At 43.3% G+C, this 19,166-nt stretch overlaps 1 protein-coding gene across 1 annotated transcript in view; it reads right to left on the bottom strand.

The window, feature by feature from the left end:
* The window catches only part of LMCD1 (LIM and cysteine rich domains 1), a 307,023-nt gene that overhangs the window by 151,509 nt on the left and 136,348 nt on the right, over nt 1–19,166 (bottom strand). Inside the window, exon 3 of the mRNA XM_086939214.1 lies at nt 14,854–15,109. Coding sequence (XP_086795340.1) covers nt 14,854–15,109 — 256 coding nt within the window. The remainder of the gene's footprint in view (nt 1–14,853; nt 15,110–19,166) is intronic.

The raw sequence follows: 19,166 nt of genomic DNA, 5'->3' as shown, positions 1-19,166 counted from the left end.
ACCTGGTGTAAGACTATTGGCCTTGGGGTATGGTGGTGGAAGGGGTGGTAGGCGTCCCTGACCATTTCACATTAGAAGCTTGTTAGGGTTTCCTAGGCTCTCCAGGCCCTCTCCAGGTAAGTGAGCCAATTGCTTTTCTTCACCGGACTAGGGACCTTGGTCTTCTTTTTTTTTTTTTGTCTTTCTAGCTGGCGGGGGAGTGGGCGTGGAGGCAGCCTAGATAGCTTTGGGTGCAGCTTGAGTCCCTCCTCTTAGGCGCTCAGTCTGTTCTCATTTTCTGTTCTCTAAAATCCATGTAAAGACTCTCCCGGGACAGTACTGTCAAACCCCGACTAGTAGCCAATGTTACACGAGCTGCTAAGAATCCCAATAGGATCTCTTCTGTTAAAGAGATTGAGAAGGAAATGGATTCCGGGTTATTAAACAGGAGATATAATGCTGTCTCTCTTAAAGAGGATCTGCCCTTCAGAAAATCTAGGGAGCAAGAGGCTCGTAAGATTGCCGCGCCTTGGAATCTGACATCTGCCAAAGGTTTCCTCGACTCCACAGATAACACTTCATGTGCTGCAAGCCAGATCTCCCCCCGGGCTAGAAACTAGTGCCTCAGCACCAGATGCATCACCTTCAACAAAACCGCCCTCGGGAGCGATGCTACAAGGGACTTATTCATTATTCGCTGGTATCGGCACGAGAATTCACCCAAAAGCAGCTAACCCTACAACATCGAAGCAAGACCTTATTTCAGACATCCATGACAATCACGAGGTAGGTGTCTTAGGTGAGGATTCAGCTGTCAGGCTCCCAGGTGCTTTTTTATTCACTACTGCCATCGAAGCTACAGGTGAAACCTCGTATGTGGTGGTTTCCTCTAGCCCAGGGACGGATCAATCTAAATTGCTGGAATCCCAGGGTGTATCTGAGGCTGCGTCTCATGCCATATTACATCAGATCTTGACAGAATTGCCTAGTATGAAACTTTCTCAGGTAGAAGCACAAAATAAAATGGAATCCCAGTTAGGTTCCATACACTCCAATATCCTGCAACTTACATCACAAATTACTGACACAGAACAACGGGTGTCAGAACTCGAAGACAAGATGCCCCTGCACACAAGCCAGATCTCAAAATTGCAGTCCGAACTCATCAGCCTCTAACGATGGACGTTGCAGAAAATCATTCACAAATATGCAATCTTCGCATCATAGAAGTACCAGAGGGTAGCAAGATGGTTGTTTTCTGTTTGTGGAAGTTGTTTCTGACCTTATTTCTAAATATGTTTGTCCTGAAATGGCAACTCTGAGAACTGATCTCGCTATCACCAGAGCTCATCGGGTCCCGGAGGTGCAGTACCCCAACGCTTTATTCTTTTTTTTTTCTTCCTTGTTTCCTCTCACTAGATAGTGTTTGCCGCCCCCTTATTGCCTTGGATGCCATGTCATTGCACCCCAGCACAGGCAGAAGGGGAAGGATAGATAGGGTCACAGAGGGAGGGGGGCGGGGCATCACTGTGGAGTGGTGTGGCTCACTGGTTAAAGGCAGCAGACCTGTAAGCAGAGAACGGCCGGGACCAGGGTTCAATTCCCGACACGGCAGGGTCGTGGACCAAGGTCAAAACGGACTCGATAATTCTCGCCTCAGTGACTACTCTAACCAGGGAACACACTCGGCAACTCTGGCCATTAAGCTTGCCTCATCTCTACAACGGCCCCCCACAGACGCCGGGGATGCCTGGTTTCACCTTGGAGATACCCAGAAAAGGAGCATCTCACAGGGAAAATCAGGACGGGTTCCCTAGCGGTCTTCAGAGCCAGGATACTCCATGGAGTCGCAGTGCGCTTTACAAGAACACCCACATTTACATTTGCTTGTGCAGTGGGGGTGCCCTAGGATCCCTAGACATGCAGGGTTCAACGGTCAAAGGGGCCCACGGGTAGAATGGGGTGGGGGTTTCACGAGTTGGTTGGGAGGGGAGGGTGGCAGGGGCACAGGTGGGGGAGTAATATGTAGCACACGTACAAAAAGCTTAAAGACCTATGCAAGACTTGTTGTCTTATTTGTTCTTTCTTTATGTTATCAGGTAGTGTTTATTGTGCAAAAAAATGGTTAGTAAGATGCTGCAGGTAGTGGCGTGCAATGTCAAGGGTTTTAATATTAGAATTAAGAGAAGATCTATGATGGCTTGGTTTAGATCTTTTCAAGCTGATGTAGTACGTTTTTCAAGAGAGACATTATAAGGAGGGCTCCCCTGTAGATAAAGCCCCTGGCTATATTCAACACAATTTTATGCCTCCTCTAGCGCAGCTGTTAGAGGGGTTGCTATTTTAGTAAACAAGAAACTCCAATGTGAGACCTTGATGGTTCATAAAGATCATAGTGCCAGGTGGCTTTGGGTACATATGAAGAATTCAGGCCAACTTTTTAACTTTGTGAGTTATTATGGCCCTTTTGAGGACTCATCATTATCCCTGCAGTCCCTGTATGATTTTGCAACAACTCAATCTGGGCATTTTGTACTAGGAGGCGATTTAAACTTGCTGATTAACCCAGCAATAGTTTGCTATCAGGCCAACAAGAAACATACTAAACCCAAATCCAGAAAGCTGTACCAAGATCTTATAAGGGACTTTGCGCTAGTAGACTGTTGAGGGACCAATATTCAGACAAAAGGCAAAATACTTGTTACTCAGGTAGATTTCATTCCTCTTCGAGGATTGACTTTTTTTGATTGTGTACTCTTTTAAAGACAGTCTGAGATTTGTGAAAATCCTTTTTCAGATCATGCTCTGATCACTGTGAAGTTTGAAATTAAGATTCAAACGAAAATTAGGCCCAGACAGATATTCAATAAATCACTCCTTATTGATGAACAATGGGTCGCGCACATGCCCTTGGCACTAGAGGAGTTTTAAAAATTAAATATATATATTTCGTGCCACACCCGTTGCGTCAATTCCACACAGGAGATGTCGGGTTTCTTTATTCTCAACAGTTCGCCATGACGTGTTTCGGCCAAGCCTGGCCTTGATCATATGATGCAACTTCGGTGCTCCCAGTAACATTTGAAGTGCCCTTGTGCATATTAGTTAGATAGACATAAAAAACAGACTTTTGCAATATCGGCGAATACAAATACGATGGTTGATTTAAATTCATACTAAATTTGAATGAAAATTCATAATTAGAATATGAATATATTTGGAAAGAAAAGAAGGAACAATTCCTGCCTTAATAATAAATATTTGCCTTACTGTAATAATCATCTAAATATACTGATGGAAAAACATGATAAGGCCCAATGAGACATTCTACTGCGTAGCTTTAGCCACATATTATATGTGCAAAATTAAGCAATTGTGCAAAATAACCAATATTATCACAGATCACTGTGACTGTGCAAAATGTTGCAACTTGATGCTAATACATATTGTACTTAACGCCTTCACCGTGGCGGCAACTCCGCCGCGGTGCAGGGTGTTCCATTAAGTGGGCGGGGCCGCTTCGGCCAGCGGACGTGCGCAGCACTACGGAGGTAGTGCTTGCGACGGCGGTTGGCCGACAGAAGCAGCGAAGGGGTTAGAATGCAATATCTGATCATTGTGTGATCATTAGTGGAGATGTGTGGCTCAATGGTTAGAGCTATTATACAAAACAAGGAAACCCAGAAGGTATGCAATAGGGACCTTGGGCAGTAACATGCTTTAGAGAACAGTGGTCCCTATTTTGGAAGGAAAAATGGACAACCACAATAATCATACTCTTAAATAAATCGTATGTCTTTCGTCCAGCCGGACAAGAATTAATTTTGATATAAGTTCAGTTGATTGTGATTCAAAACATTAAATGACAAGTGGGCACAGCCGTGACCCACAGAACACAAGACAAACCAACGAAAAACAGAATGGCCAAAGGCAGGGTATAAGATGTGTCTGTTTGTTTGTAATCACTATGACAGACTTAAATATCAATTTTCACACCATTGATCATTACAATATTATAAAATCATATTGCATATGGTGCTTTTAGTGTCGACGACGTTTCGATGCTATTCACAACAATATAAAGCATCATCTTCAGGACAAGGGATAGTTCATTGTTGTCTTAAGCTTATTCACATATTTTGCCTATATCGCATTACTGTATCAACATTTATAAGGGAATAAAAGGGGGGAGAAAAATACAAAAAATAGAGATAAGTAAAACTAAACTGCTAGGCATCTGATTGGTGACTTCTGTGAGGGTGAATTGATGTGTGACACAAAGAAGAGGACATCCGCTTCAGGACTAGAGTCTAGTTGCACAGTACTCATGCGGCTTGTGCCCGAGATGTCAGTGAAGGTTGAAGGCGCAGTGGTTTAAGGTGTTAAAACAGCAATAAAGGCGTATCATAGTTGTTCATGGGATGTGAATCACAAGGGGTGGTGGCGGGCGACACTATGCACGTGCGGTGAATTTAAAGAAAACGATAGTGCCGTGGTATTTAAACCCTTCGATGCGGATGACAAAGCCAGCTCGTCATGGACGTTACCTGCGCTGCGCGCATGACGAGCTGGCTTTGTCACGAAACACGCGATTTTCAAATTTCAGCGCGCAGCGGGAAAACCCGCTAGCGCGCATGCGGTTAAATTGCGGCTTTAATTTCTCAAAGCAAGCATTAGTATTACGTTGCTGGTGTTGACCATTATTTATTTAGCGGTTCGGTACAGATTGCCCAAAGTAAAACAGTGTTGTTAAAACACTCCTTACATTTGAAGGATGAACAAGGTTCAACGGTAATGACACGCTTGTAATACGGCCCAGTAGATCCGCAACGGGGGCTGACAGCCACTAAATCTGCAGTGACAAACAGTCTATATTAAAACCGGCATTCAGATGTGTTTTTAAAAACGGGGGTGCTCAAAACGGCGCAGTGAAAAGTCATTTACTGTCAATAGGCTATGGGCCTTCCTTGTATGGTTTATTTCCTGATATCAATATATGCCAGTGCTGGATCGCACTTGAGGCTTTTGGTTAAGTAACAATTCCGCTAGGTGCCAGGTTGCACCTCCTAAAATAGAAAGCATTCAATTATCAGATTAAGTCTTGAATTTTAACCAAAAGGGGCTGGTCGCAAACACTGTCTGCCAGAGTTTAGGAGGTGCAACCTGGCACCTAGCGGAATTGTGATTCACATCCCATGAACAACTATGATACGCCTTTATCCCAATGGTTCCTCCCCATTTTTGTAGTTTAATCCTTCGCCGTTTTAACACCTTAACCCTTTCGATGCTGATGACGAGCTCAGCTCGTCATCACCCACGGGTGTCGTGTGCTGATGACGAGCTGAGCTCGTCATGGTGCCACTAAAATGGCATTTTCCAGCACAGGGGGGGGAAAACGGCCAGCAGCCATGTGGTTAAACCACTGCGCCTTCAACCTTCACTGACAATGTTGATACAGTAATGCGATATAGGCAAAATATGTGAATAAGCTTAAGACAACAATGAACTATCCCTGGTAAACATCGTTTACCACGAAGTTTTTACAACGCGGTACCTTTAGCACGCATCCGTTACAACGCAAGTCGTTACCACGACTTGCGCTGGAGGGCGCTAAAGGATTAAAAATAGTAAATTTACTATCCCAACACCTTCCCTAGGGTCCACGGGGACTGGTGTTAGAATAGTAAATTATACTATTCAAAATCCGCACCCCCAACGCAAGTCGTGGTAACGACTTGCGTTGTAAGGGATGCGTGGTAAAAGAATGCGTTGTGACGGTACGCGTTGTACCGTCATACATCCACTATCCCTTGTCCTGAAGATTATGCTTTATATTGTTGTGAATAGCATCGAAACGTCAGCGACACTAAAAGCACCATATGCAATATGATTTTATAATATTGTAATGATCAATGGTGTGAAAATGGATATTTAAGTCTGTCATAGTGATTACAAACAAACAGACACATCTTATACCCTGCCTTTGGCCATTCTGTTTTTCGTTGGTTTGTCTTGTGTTCTGTGGGTCACGGCTGTGCCCACTTGTCATTTAATGTTTTGAATCACAATCAACTGAACTTATATAAAAATAAATTCTTGTCCGGCTGGACGAAAGACATACAATCTATTTAAGCGTATGATTATTGTGGTTGTCCATTTTTCTTTCCAAAATAGGATCAATGGTTAGAGCGGCAGACCCTGATGCAGAGGTATAGCCCGGGACCAGGGTTCAATTCCCGCCTCGGCGGGTCTTGGGCTCAATTTCCGCGGACCTGATAATTCTTGCCTCGGTGCCTATTCTAATCATGGGTCCCACTCTGCAACTCTGGGCAATAGCTTATTTAATCTCCACAACGGCCCAAACAATGCTAGGATGCCTGGCTTCACCTTGGGGGTGCCCAGGAGTGTGCACTTCACAGGGAAAAGCCAGGAAGGGTTCCACAGCGGTATGCGTACAAGCGCCTTAGATACCCCTTCGGGGGTTGATTTGGGCGCTATACATATACTACTACATTTACATTTACATTGATGGTCATTATCATTGTTACCACTATGAACTTTGTAAGGAGCCATTAACAAGATGTTACCCTCAAACTTATATGCAAATGTCCTTCCACTGTATGCCAAATGTGAAATTACCATCATCAACTTCATAAATATTCACTTATTGTATTCAGGTCATATACAGCCCATGTGGACAATATTCATTTATACAGCCTCCTCACTGATTTATTAAAGTGAAAAAGTGAAATAAAGTGCTCAGAAGTTGTTTATAAAAAGTTCTATATATAAAAAAATTGACTGTAAGCAAAGGTGCTGTAGCTATGATGGTAAAACCCTATTCTACCACAACTAATGTGATACCTTATGTAAAGCAATACCAATCCTGTTACAGAAACTGGGTCCCACACAGAATGTGCTGGTTAATGATGGTAAGAATGGGTACCCTCACATGTATACTTTATAAACAGGTACACAAATCCTCACTTGTATTGAACCCGAGCGGAGTCTTGGTATCTAAATTTAAAATATACCTAATCTCTAATTTCCTCAGAATGGATTCACGGTTGCCCCCACGTCCTAATTTGGGTACAGTATCCAATACTGAATACTTAATATGACTGAGATTACTGCTGTGGAACTTCTTAAAGTGGCAGCCCACTGGATAAGAAGGATCATAATTTGTTATGGCCGAATGTGTTGTAAAATCTGCTTATGTACCTGCAGGTTGGTGCTTCCTATGTATCTCAACCCGCATGTACATTCCAACACGTAAATGGCAAAATCTGTTTTACAGGTAAGAAATTTGCTAATCTTGATTGGCCTATCTATCATGAAATTGAATGAAATATTCTGTCTTGTTGAGGCCAAATTGGCAAGCCCTGCATGAATTAGAAATCCTGTTTAGATGTAAGCCAGGACTACTTTCAACAAGGCGCTCCTAAATGTAATCGTTAGTGATTTGGGTAATTCTGGGTCTATAACTGGAACACTTAGAATCAGTGACCATTGTTTTCTAAGTATTGCCTTTCCAGCTTGCTAAAGGTTAAAATGAGTCTAGTTTCTCCTTCTGTTTTTTGTTGCTTGTCAAATTTATTGGCATGACAGAGGTTCTTGTCAAATAATAGACTTTCCCTGCTAACCATTTCTGTTTTAGAAATGGCTTTATCTGTCACTTGGACAGAATAACCTCCTGATAAAAAACTGTTTTTTTTTATTTATCTGGGCCTTTTGTAAATCCCTTTCACAACTACAAATCCTTTTGAGCCTTAACATTTCACCATATGCAATACTGTTAATTAAATGACGAGGGTGAAACCTGCTTGCATGGAGCACTGAATTGCCCGCTGTTTCCTTCCTGTGCAATTGAGTTTCTATTTTGCCATTTTCTATAAACACCTGAACATCCAAAAAGTCACACTTATTGCGTGCTCCCTCGTGCTGTAAACTTGAGATTTACCGCATTACAGTTAATTTCCGCCACAAAGTTCTCCACACTTTCTTTTGACCCCCTCCATATTACAAACAAGTCATCAATGTAGCGGAACCAGCAAACAACTGTTTGGTCTGTATACCCCTATTTGACCAGCAACCTATCTTGTTCCATTTCTCTAATATAAATAGTCCGAATCTCTGTATATTCTTATTAGTTAGTGCCCACCTTTGGGCTCCAGCCTTTTTTATATGACGTGGATGTGTTTTTTTACTTGAAATACTTTTAATTCTGTATTTTAGTTTGCTTACTAGGTTTTATGTGGAGGGATCGTTTTAGGCAGGTCATATGTGCTGATCAGAGCAACCAGGTGACAGGTATCAATGTTGAAGTTATTTTTAATTACTTTGCATGCATTATCTCCCTTATTTTGCAAGCAGCACTTTATTGCTTCGGATGGTCCGCCGGCCATATTGTTAGTATCACGTTATGCGGTCTAACTGTTCTTGAGACCAGAGCATAAGCAGACACTTGCTGCCTTATTTAGACAGTGTTGTGGTTCATCCATCAGATGACATGCCTTCGGAGCACTGAAGTTGCCAAAGGCAAGTCCATCTGTGTCAGTCTACATCCCATCCGCAGCCAGAACATCTGGATGAGTTTCCTTAGAATGCTTACCCTACTCCTAGTAAACATTTCTTTTACTGACCCTGAAGTCCATCAAACTGCCTGATAAGACAATTTCATCAACATTGATACTGTCCACTACCATTAACTCTATAGTCCGCTGTTACGGAGGTAACTTGTAGGTCGCTATACTTGACACTATGTTGCGCATCAAACATTATGACCATGTGTACCACCTTATTCATTCATATGCTGTAGACAAGCTCTTTTTAATGGAAACTTGGATTAAGGAATCACCAACACTCTTGATGGCTCTGGTCATCCTACCAGGGTGTAAAGTCACCCATTTTTATAGAAAGACTGGCATAGTTGGTTGAAGTTGAACAGTCTTCATGCTTAGGAACTCCCTCACTGTTCATACCTGGTGATCATTAAGGCCACTTAATACAGAACTTCTCTATTGTTTGGACTCCATAAATGGCAGTACGAGTATGAGGTGAGTAAAAATCCATTGTCCAATTGGTCCAACCAATCAATTTTGTCAGGGAGCTCGTAGACGCTATACAACAGTAATTTCTGTGGCTCTTCTAATTTTCTTGTATGGCTGATTTCCATATTTGGGTGGATGTCCCTCTATGCCCTGTGACAAGCTGCCTCATAGAGTCCTTGGCAGTATGTCTTAGATGGCAGATAAAGGTCCCCACTCAGGAGGCTGGACATATTCTAGATATAATGTGCTCCTGGTATGATTTCTTTAAGCTATTTACCATCCCTCCCAATGCCCTCGTCTGATCATATTGTCTTGTCATTTTATCTGTAATTTAATGATGCCCAGCCCTCGCCTGTCAATCTATATCACATGGTGATGAGCAAACTAAATTTGTTAAACATCTAACGATTCCACCTTTACAAAATGATTGATTTCTTTCATCCTGGTCATGAATGATGACCCTTTTGATAATGCTTATGCATTTAATCAATGCATTACCTCAGCTTGAATGCAGTGGTGAACCCAGTGAAGTATGTAACCTCATACAATGCCAATCCTTTGGCTCCTTGTTATAATAAAGCTTTAGCAGAGGAGACACAGGTCTGCAAATGACTGGAACGTCTCTGATGCTTAAACTGTTCTCTCACTGCCAAAAGCAGCTACAATGTAGCTCTGGGTAAATACTAAAAATATAGAATTTGAATTACACTTTCCAGAACACAATATTATCCTTCCTGGGTATCCAAGCCCAATATTCCATCTAAAAAGATTTGTAAAATTGTCCCTGTGGTTTCCAATCCAAAATGTACTGCTATATCCATTTCACTACCTTCCTAGCTCTGTTATACTATTGCAGTTTTTTTCCAAGCAATGGTTCAAAATATCTAGGATGCTGTCCATCGTACAGATGCTAACTCCACAGACTGTACGGTGCACATGGAAGGTGCAGCTGCCCTCTACTAAAGCAATGGACGCTGGTTCTCAAGAAGACCCTTGCCAAGGCTAAAGTTGTTCATTGCTTTGCTGATGTCCTAGCCCCTCAGATACAGAAATTGGTCAATTCTTTGTTTCCTGCAGCTGTAGTGCCTAACAACTGAAAAAAGACCTGCATTATCCCTCTCCTGAAAAAGCCCTGGTTGGATGAGAAAACTCAGAGCAATTACTAGGATATTTTGCCATTCAATACCTAGATTACAGAGAAGGAGGTAAATGCCCAATTTACAACATCTATTGCCTCTAACACTCCCTTCACAACGTCACAAGCAGGGTTTAACACTGCCTTTATTACAGAGGTTGCTTGTATCACAATTCTATTCTATTCTATTCTACTTGGTTTTTGTAGAGCGCATGGCTACCTTGTCATGGCTTCCCAGCGCTCACTCACCAACAAGACAGCCAAATATAGCACAATTGAAGATGAGCTTCGAAATATTCTCAGTTGGGAGGGGTAGCGGCCTTGGTCCTATTGTACCTTCCTGCTGCATTCAATACTGATTTTCACAAGATACTGGTCACCACCTTATTATCAGCAGCAATTAAAGGTCTGGCTCTGGAGTGGATTGTTTCTTTTCTTTCAGACTGCTGTCAAGAGGTGCTAATAACACTCTATCACTTGTCCAGGGTTGCCATTTTTTGCATTGTTATCCATTGTTCATCTTTGAACCCCACACTTTTTTTTATCTCTATTTGGCTCCTCTGACCAAGTTGATTCACTTGTTTGGGCTATCCTCCATGAGTTGTGTTGATGACACCCAGTTAAAATTAACTTTGAGTCCACCACCCTAGATTTGAGTACTTACTTGTCTACTGTAGCTTCTGAATGAGCAACCATTTCCTGAAGCTAAATGCGGATAAAACAGAGGTAGTGGTTGTTGGACTTGTCCCTTTCTGCAGGGTCATCCACAAAGTTTTTACCTTCACCCTCCTGTTTTCTGGACCCATTTTTGTAGTCTTCTAGGACTCTGCACACTTTACCACTGCTAACCAGAGTTAAAGTGTTTGTGCTCTCCATGCTTAAAACATGGTAGAATTGGCATATTTCATTTTCTTGCCGGCCCCTACTTAGGTGGCACTACCTGTGCCGGGGCCTGTAATTTAAATGCTATTAGTAGGCCTGCAGCACAGATTGTGCCACCCACGAATGTGGCCCTTTAAACATGCCTCAGGTCTGCAATTGCAGCCTTTGTGTGTAGTTTTAAACTGCCATTTCGACCTGTCAAAATAAACCTTTTGTCAGGCCCAAGCCTCCCTTTTTAATACATATGTCACCCCTAGTGTTGGCCCTGGGCAGTCCAGAGGGCAGGATGCTGTAAATGTAAAAAGGTTGGACATGTACCTTTAAGTTTTACATGTCCTGGTATTGAAAACACTATTGAATACATTTTTCACAACTGCAAGGCCTACTTCTCCCATAGGATAACATTGAGGATACCTTATTACATTTAATAGCTGTAACATTCAAATGGGAACGTGTATTTTATTCATGCTTCCTGCTTATGAAATTGTACTGCAAAACTCAAACTTACGGTGACTTCAGCTTTTAAATTACAATTTTGAAAATGCAATTTTTAGAAAGCTGGCGCTTTCCTGCCTCAGGAATTTGGTGCCTGCAGCCTGTCTCTGTGTCGCATGACTGGGTGTAGTTGGCAGCTGGGCTTTGTGTATTCCTCCTAGACAGCCTCACACAATGGGGAGCTTAGGTGTGCCTTGATAAGCCATCACTGGGAGATGGGTGGGAGGAGATGGGCATAGCCCCACTTATACTTGAATATGCTGTGTCCAGCCGCTACACAAAGGGCTGTCTACTCCCTGCAGTTAGTCTGGAGCCAGGGCAAGGAAGGCAGGGCACCTGCACACTTTGAAGGAATACCTCTAGAAGCTTCTCCCACTTCAAAGGTAGAACAGGGTACACATATTGGACCTCAGACACCAACTCCTCAGTAGACTCTGGTCCTGAGGATACTCTGCCATGAAGAAGGGCTGCTGTACTGCTGAAAGGGCTGACACTCTGTGGGACTGCTGCTCTGAAGGAACCGCTGCCCTGGTGTGCTGACCAGGAGACCTGCTGTCTTCTTGCCTTAATGAGAAGGACCAGACCTGCATCTGTTGAACACAGGTCTCCAGATGTACTCCAGGGACTGGTTGGCTGGCCTCCTGACTTGAGCCTCAGGGACAACAACCTCAACCAGAGCACCTGAACTCTGGCATTTGTGAGTCTACCTTGCCAAGTGGTGCCAGACCAGCATTGGACCCTTGGAATTCGCCTAATGTGCTCTTCTTTCCTCTGGGGATTCAGCGAAGCTGATGCATCTCCTCTGCTGTGTGATGCAACCCCAAGCAGAACTGACTCATCGCCGATGCTGCCTGGCTCGCAACCATCGTAAAGAGTCACATCTCATTGCAGCCCCTAGAACCATGGCTATGCAATGCATCCTCGGCACCTGGCCACGCATCCTTCAAAGAAGGCAGTCTCGACAGAGATACCAGACTCTGCATCACTGCCTTGCCGCTCCTCAGAACCGAAGTATTGCCCCAACTGTGTGCCGCATCCTCAACACTGGACTTTGCATCACAAGCCCTCATTGGTGGGATCCTAGATGATGATGCAGGACCTCGCACCGCAGCCTCACTTCAACTCGGAACTGACGCATCGCTTTTGTGGCACGACGCATCTTCTAAAGCGATGCTCACAATGCTATATATACCAGGATTTAAGGAACTTTTTTAAGCTGGTCCCAGTAGCCCGCCCATGCTCAATTGCTGTTGGCCTGAACTTGTGACTTTGTTCCAGTTCAACGTGACCAGATATCCACAGTTGGTGCTTTGTGCTTTTACTGATATCAAAAAATGGAGGGAAGAGGATAAGAAGTCCATTCATTTCCCCTATACAAGTTACCATTAATCAAAGGAGAATGGACACTAGTTTCTACAAAACCATTAGTTTTTTATCGAAAACCCTCATAGACTTCCTGGTATTATCGTTGCGGTATATCTTTTTTCCGCCCCATCAGGAGTCCTGGCATAGTCATTGGGTCAACGAATAACGTGCTGGTTGCCTGCCTCACCCGAGGCTACTTCTGGTGCATGTAGAAGTGTCCAGAGATCAAAAAAGGGAAAACTAAGCTAAAAAATAGTGTCTAGTCAAAAAGGAAAATTTTAATGTGAAGGAACTAGTCACTATTGTTAAAAAACATTTTGATATGCAGGTAGTTGAGTTATTGAGCTACCATATCTTCTTAGAAATGTGTCTTCTTAGCTTTGTGCTTTTAGGCAATATTTTCCCTGGAATCTTTAAAATTGCATTTCTCCGTTTCTACTGATTAGTCTTGTTTTATTTTTTAAAATTAATTATTTTTCTCTCCCTTGTTGTGGATTTATTTTTCTGTGTTTTTGTTTACTTTTTTACTGTTTTGAAGTGTTGCAAAAATACTTTCCAAATTGCCTCTAAATTAAACCTGACTGCTCTTTACCAAGCTACCTGGGACTTGAATACAGGTTAATGTAGGGTTGGCTTGTGTCTCACCCTGACAAGGGTTGTGGTCAGGGCCGGACTGCCCATAGCGGGCACCGGGCAATCCCCCGGTGCGCCGATCAGGTGGGGGCCGGTTTTGGGCCCCTGGGGCCGTTTTTGTTCCAGAGCCGTTTTTGCAGCATAGCTGCAAAATCGGCCCTGTACCAAAATAAGCCGAAATCCGGCCCCGGCTTAGAGCTTGGCGGCACCTCCAACTCCCCCCCCCCCCTGAGTGGGGGAGGCCGGTGCCGGCCGAGCACTTTGCCAGGGCCGGTTGTGGTTCCCAGTCCGGCCCTGGTTGTGGTTGCTTCTTGACCATGGGCCCACAAGCCAGTCAACAATTATTATTATTTTTTGCAGTGGTAATGGGTGGCCATCTGACAAGTCGCCTGAGACCTTGGGCGATTGTGCAGTTTCTTTCTCAGCTGCAAAAAACCTGTTCGATGATAACTTTCTTTTAACTTCATATATTCAAGGTAGCGGCTACTTGTTTTTTCTTTTACAAACTCTGAGAAAAGGTAGTCCTTCCCTTCTGCAATAGTGTTATTTTAGCTTACCATACTAGTGCAATAGCAGCAGTGAGCATAGATAGTTGAACAGCCTCAAAATCTATGTGGCAGTATGGGAGAACAGTAGATTTAGCTAAGAAAAACTATGGTGCTCTGACAATCCTAAAGATGCCCAGACACCAAAGGTCTTGCATATGATCAACAAGAGTTGGGAACCCACGACAGTGAAGGATACAAGAAAGGTTGGAGTACATACCACAAAAAGTCCAAGAGAAATAACACACGTTATTAAAAAGTCTGTCTATGGTTTGTGATTGAACAGTTAAATTGCATGTATCATTCTTCAAGAGATGTGATGATGGTACAGGTGAAAAAGATTAAAAGACTAGAAAGATGAACACTTGACACGTGTTTCGCCCTAAAGTGACTTTATCCAAGTTGTAATGCGACAAAATAAACAGTGAATAGTCTAACCGAATACATTAAAGTCTACATATTGATGCACAATCAGTTATCAAAATTCATTATGATCTACGTATTTATACAGAGTCAGTTGCAGATCTGTACAGATACCTACAAACAGTGAAGACAATGCTAATGACAGTGAATCATTTTCCTGGTTTTGTGGGCCTTAGCACTCTGGACTTGGCTTAACCTTTTACCTGGTTGTGTTGGTCTCTGCCCTATCATTAGCATTGATTATGCATCATTACTCATATATGGCCTTGTTAGCTAGTTTTGCCTTGAGCCAGAATCATTCAGCACTCTATGGAAAGGGGCAGTCCCTCAGTACTTGATACTTTACCAGTTTCTGGTTCAGTCCAGGAGGAGCCCACTCATAGGTGATGGTGTTGAAGGTTGGGTCTTTCCTTGAAACGATGGGGTTGGTGATGATCATGCGATTCCTCTTATAGATACGACCCCCATCTCCACCCTTCAGACGCGCCGTCAGGTAGGAGTACTCAGAGTCAGATAGCAGCCATCCGATTTTCCGGTCATCCTCAGCGTCTGAACTTAGGCCATGTTCTTCCGGGATGCATTTGCACGACCGGCATATTTTCCTATGGGCGACACAAATGAGATCATCCCCTTTGATATGCATTACACTGGAGAAGGCATGCTTCCTTCCAAAGCCCCGCTGGTTAACTATAGCCACTCAAAAGGTCACCCGCTAAACGGGCAGCCGCGTCAGACAATAGGACTCTGGGAGGGCGGCCATATTTGGGAGGAGGCCTTGGAAGGATGTGTAATAAACTGAAATGTAACACTTAGAAATCCAGTTTTACTCTTCCCTGCTGTAACAGTAGGCTGCACCACCAACTGTTCTCAATGACTCTCAGGCCCAAAGAGATCCCTCTTTGAAGAGGGACCTCTTCAGCAGGGCAGGCTGGCAGCTGGAGTAATGTCTATCTTTAAAATGATGCAACACCTGTTGTTGCACAACCACCTGCTCTGGCTGTAGGCAATGTGCTTTGAACTTAGAAACTAAGCCTTGTGACATGACAAAGGGGTGAGCTAATGCAACTCAAGTCAGTCCTGGACATATTTTTATTTTAGACTTGACAGATATTAATCGGTGCAAAAACATTTTATGCATTGGTCAAGTGTTGTTTGTCCTGTGATTTTCTGGTGAGGTTTTGCACCAGATTAACACCTGTGCGCTCATTAGTAGTTAATAATAAGTGATAATTTTGTTTGACTAATTTATACACATCGTGACCACATACAGTGACCAAAGTGCCACTGTAAACACACGAGTGACTGCTTCTTTTCTTCATCAAGTGCTACAACTGGTGCAAATGCAGTTTGTGCTCATCTTTTGAATCACAAATACACGTTAGATGCTTTGCCTAAAGAGAAGGTGAACCAGCTCGAGTTCCTTAAACATTTCAGCAATTTCAACATAGGAAACATCACATTATAATAAAAAAAAGCATTACATTGTACAGTATTATATCATAAAGTGATCACATTTCTATGCGTGCCTTACAAAATGTTCACATGGCTGCTTCACAATTACGTTATTAAAGGCCGTATGTACAAATGTCCTTCATAGGCAAAAACCCTGAGATCCACAAAAACAGTTTGCGTCCTCAAAATGAGTTTTTAGCAGGTATCAAAGCGCATTTGGGAGTCAGAGACCTCTTTCAGACTTGTAAAATGGGGCCAGCCTTTAATTAGAAATCTCAAATAGAAGGGGGTGAGAAAGAGGCGCCCCATTCCTATTTGGGATTTGCTATAACTGTATCAATGGTTTGTATTTCCAATTACTTTTGCACAACGTTGATCGGTCACTGACCCCAGAACTGGAGAAGTAACTGATTCACAAAGGGTAAACTGTTCTTCTGGGGCAGATTTCTTTTTGGGAATTGTGTTGGTGGTCTCGGAGGGAGCAGGCAGTGATCCAGAGGACCACTGTCTGCTTCCCGCACAGTATTCCCAAAAGGGAACGCTTATTACTTTTAAAAGCAGCACATGTCCCTTTCATTAATATGTGCTCTTTTGAAAAAACAAACATTGGCAAAGCTAATAGGTTGGGCCTTGGTAAATCTGCGGTTATTATTTTCTTAAAACATCCTTTTTTGTAAGCATATGTAACAGGCATTAAGGGCCAGGTGTACGACGGTTTTTGCATGCGCAAACGAGTTTGGGGACCCGTTTGCGCATGCAAAAACAGCATGGGGTATGGACAAACCCTATTTTGCGAGTCGCAATTTTTTGAGACTTGCAAAATAGGGTTTGGCGAATCGCTATTAGGAAGGGACGTTCCCTCTTCCTAATAGCATGTGCAATCCTATGTACAGATGTTTTGTTTTGCCGGCACAAAACATTTGCTAATTACCACCCTCTTCAAGAGGGTGATAATGGGGTTACAAAAGCGAAGGGGTCCCCAGGGGACCCCTGCCCCTTTGCAAACACAGGGGAAAATATTTTTTAAGGGCAGGCAGTGGTCCCAGGTACCAATGACTGCCCTAAAAAAATTAAACAAAAACGTTTCTATTTTTTTTTTCAAATGCATCCTGTTTTCCTTTGAGGAAAACGGGATGCATTTCTACAAAAACTGCTAATTTTAAAAGCAGTCCCAGACATGGTGGTCTGCTGAGCCCAGCAGGCCACCATACCTGGGAGGGCCTGCCAGTCCCAATTGAGTAGCAAATTGTGAGTGGCTCATTAATATTCATGAGCCTCTCTATTTGCGATCCCATTGGGAATCACTGACAGTGTGAAATACAGTGTTGTACATTGGTAACAGCGCCTCGCAAATTGCGAGTAGTAAAAGACTCGCAATTTGCGAGGCATTATTTCCAGGGTTGTACATCTGGCCCTAAATGAATAAAAGTTTTTTTAAAAAGTAATAAACAATAAAAATTTGAAACTCTAAAGGTGGCTTGTGTATGTTTACAAAAAATAAATTAATCAAGAATAATCCATCACAAATACGACTCATTGTGCATGTTAATTAAAAAAAAGAAATAAAGACAAAGGATAATGTATTCAAATGGACTACTTTTTAGGTGAATGTACACATGTGCACAGGCAAAATGACATCACTCACAGTGAAGAGAGGGCCAACCGCAGCAGCCTGAGACTGTTTTTGTCGGGGTTTTTTTGGTAATGATAGTTTGTGAGCATTGCCTGCTGATATTATTACTACGAAAAGTGAATGTATAATTATACAATCGGTATATATATATATATCAGCCCCGACCACCAATGTAGTCTTCCCTTTCCAACTGCATCCCTCCCTAATGGATCCCTGCTTGGGGGTTGCTGCAAGAGGGTGTTCCCCATGCAGAGATCCATCCACAAGACATCAGACATTAGTTTTTGAGGGAGGGGGGACCTTTCGGCAATGGGCAAGAGCTTCTTCCTGGGCTCATCACTCTTTTGGCACCCCAGGGGCAGATAGGAGGATTTCACTCACATGTGCCCCCCTGGAGAGGGTAGTGCTAGGTCCACTAGACACCAGTGCTTCAAATAAAGAAAGAAGGGGTGGGGGGCATCCCCTACCACATAAAAGGGTGCAGCAATCTTTCTATCCCTCTGGGGTTCAGATTAGGGGTATGCCCCAAAAGCCCACTAGACCACAGGGATAAATTGGAAGAAAAAAAACAAAGGAGAGGGGGTGACCCAAGATGTGCAGGGCTATACCCACACACAAAAAAAGCTAGAACATTCTTTCTGCCACCAAAAAAAGGCAGCACTGTCTGTTTTTTCCCTAGGTGGTATACTAAATATAAAGAGGGGGGGGGGGCTGACCACTACACCTGGGTCTATGTCCACACCCCAAAAAAGGATGTAACAGTCTTTCTGATCCCAAGGAGGGAAAGATGGCAGGACTCGCAACATTCTGCTTATGGGACAGAAAGCCAATGAGACACCAGGAAAAACTACTAAAATATGTGGGGGCAGCCCAACGTGTGCATGCCATCAACCCACCCCAGCAATGGCATAACATTTTTTCCCTTGCCAGGAATAGATTGAAGTGTTTGCCTCCAGAAAGCCCCTTAGATACCACGGTTTTCAAATGGTACGAAAACAAAAGGATGGGGTGGTCTATGTTGGCATTGATCCATGTGCCCAGCCAGAAAGCAGCAAAAGTGTCTTTCTTCCCCACTTGGGGAGAGGCTAAAACACCCACTAGACACAAGGAATTTCGCATCCTAGGCAAACAAAAGGGGTGCGTTCACATCTTGGTTTTCGCCCATACCTCCACCACAAAAGTAGTAAACCAGTCTTGTGGCCTCAGCAAAGAGGAAGTTTGCCCACAATGAGCCCTGGGATGCCAAATCAAACAAAAGTATGGAGGGATAACTACCCTGGCATCAAACCATACCCCACCTCAGAAGGGGTGATATAATATGTTTGTCTCAATTGGTGAGATTGTCCCAAATCTGCTCCCAGGTTGGCCTAGAAAGAATTAAATATAGGAGATGTTGCATTAGGGGCAAAGGAAATGTGTGTGAGTGTTCCACATTGACACTGGCCTATACTTCGTTTCCAGAAGCAGAACATCTGTCTTTTTGTCTCCCGGGAGCAGAGAGGGTGTTTGACCCCAATTTGCTTCCTTGTGGATAAAAAATTCACTAGAGGTCATGGAATTTAAAATAGCTTTGA

This window comes from Lissotriton vulgaris, chromosome 9, assembly GCF_964263255.1.
Source record: "Lissotriton vulgaris chromosome 9, aLisVul1.2, whole genome shotgun sequence".
Taxonomy (NCBI): Eukaryota; Metazoa; Chordata; class Amphibia; order Caudata; family Salamandridae; genus Lissotriton; species Lissotriton vulgaris.
Note: the sequence above shows the minus strand (reverse complement) of the source record. Positions and strands in the feature narration are given on the sequence as shown.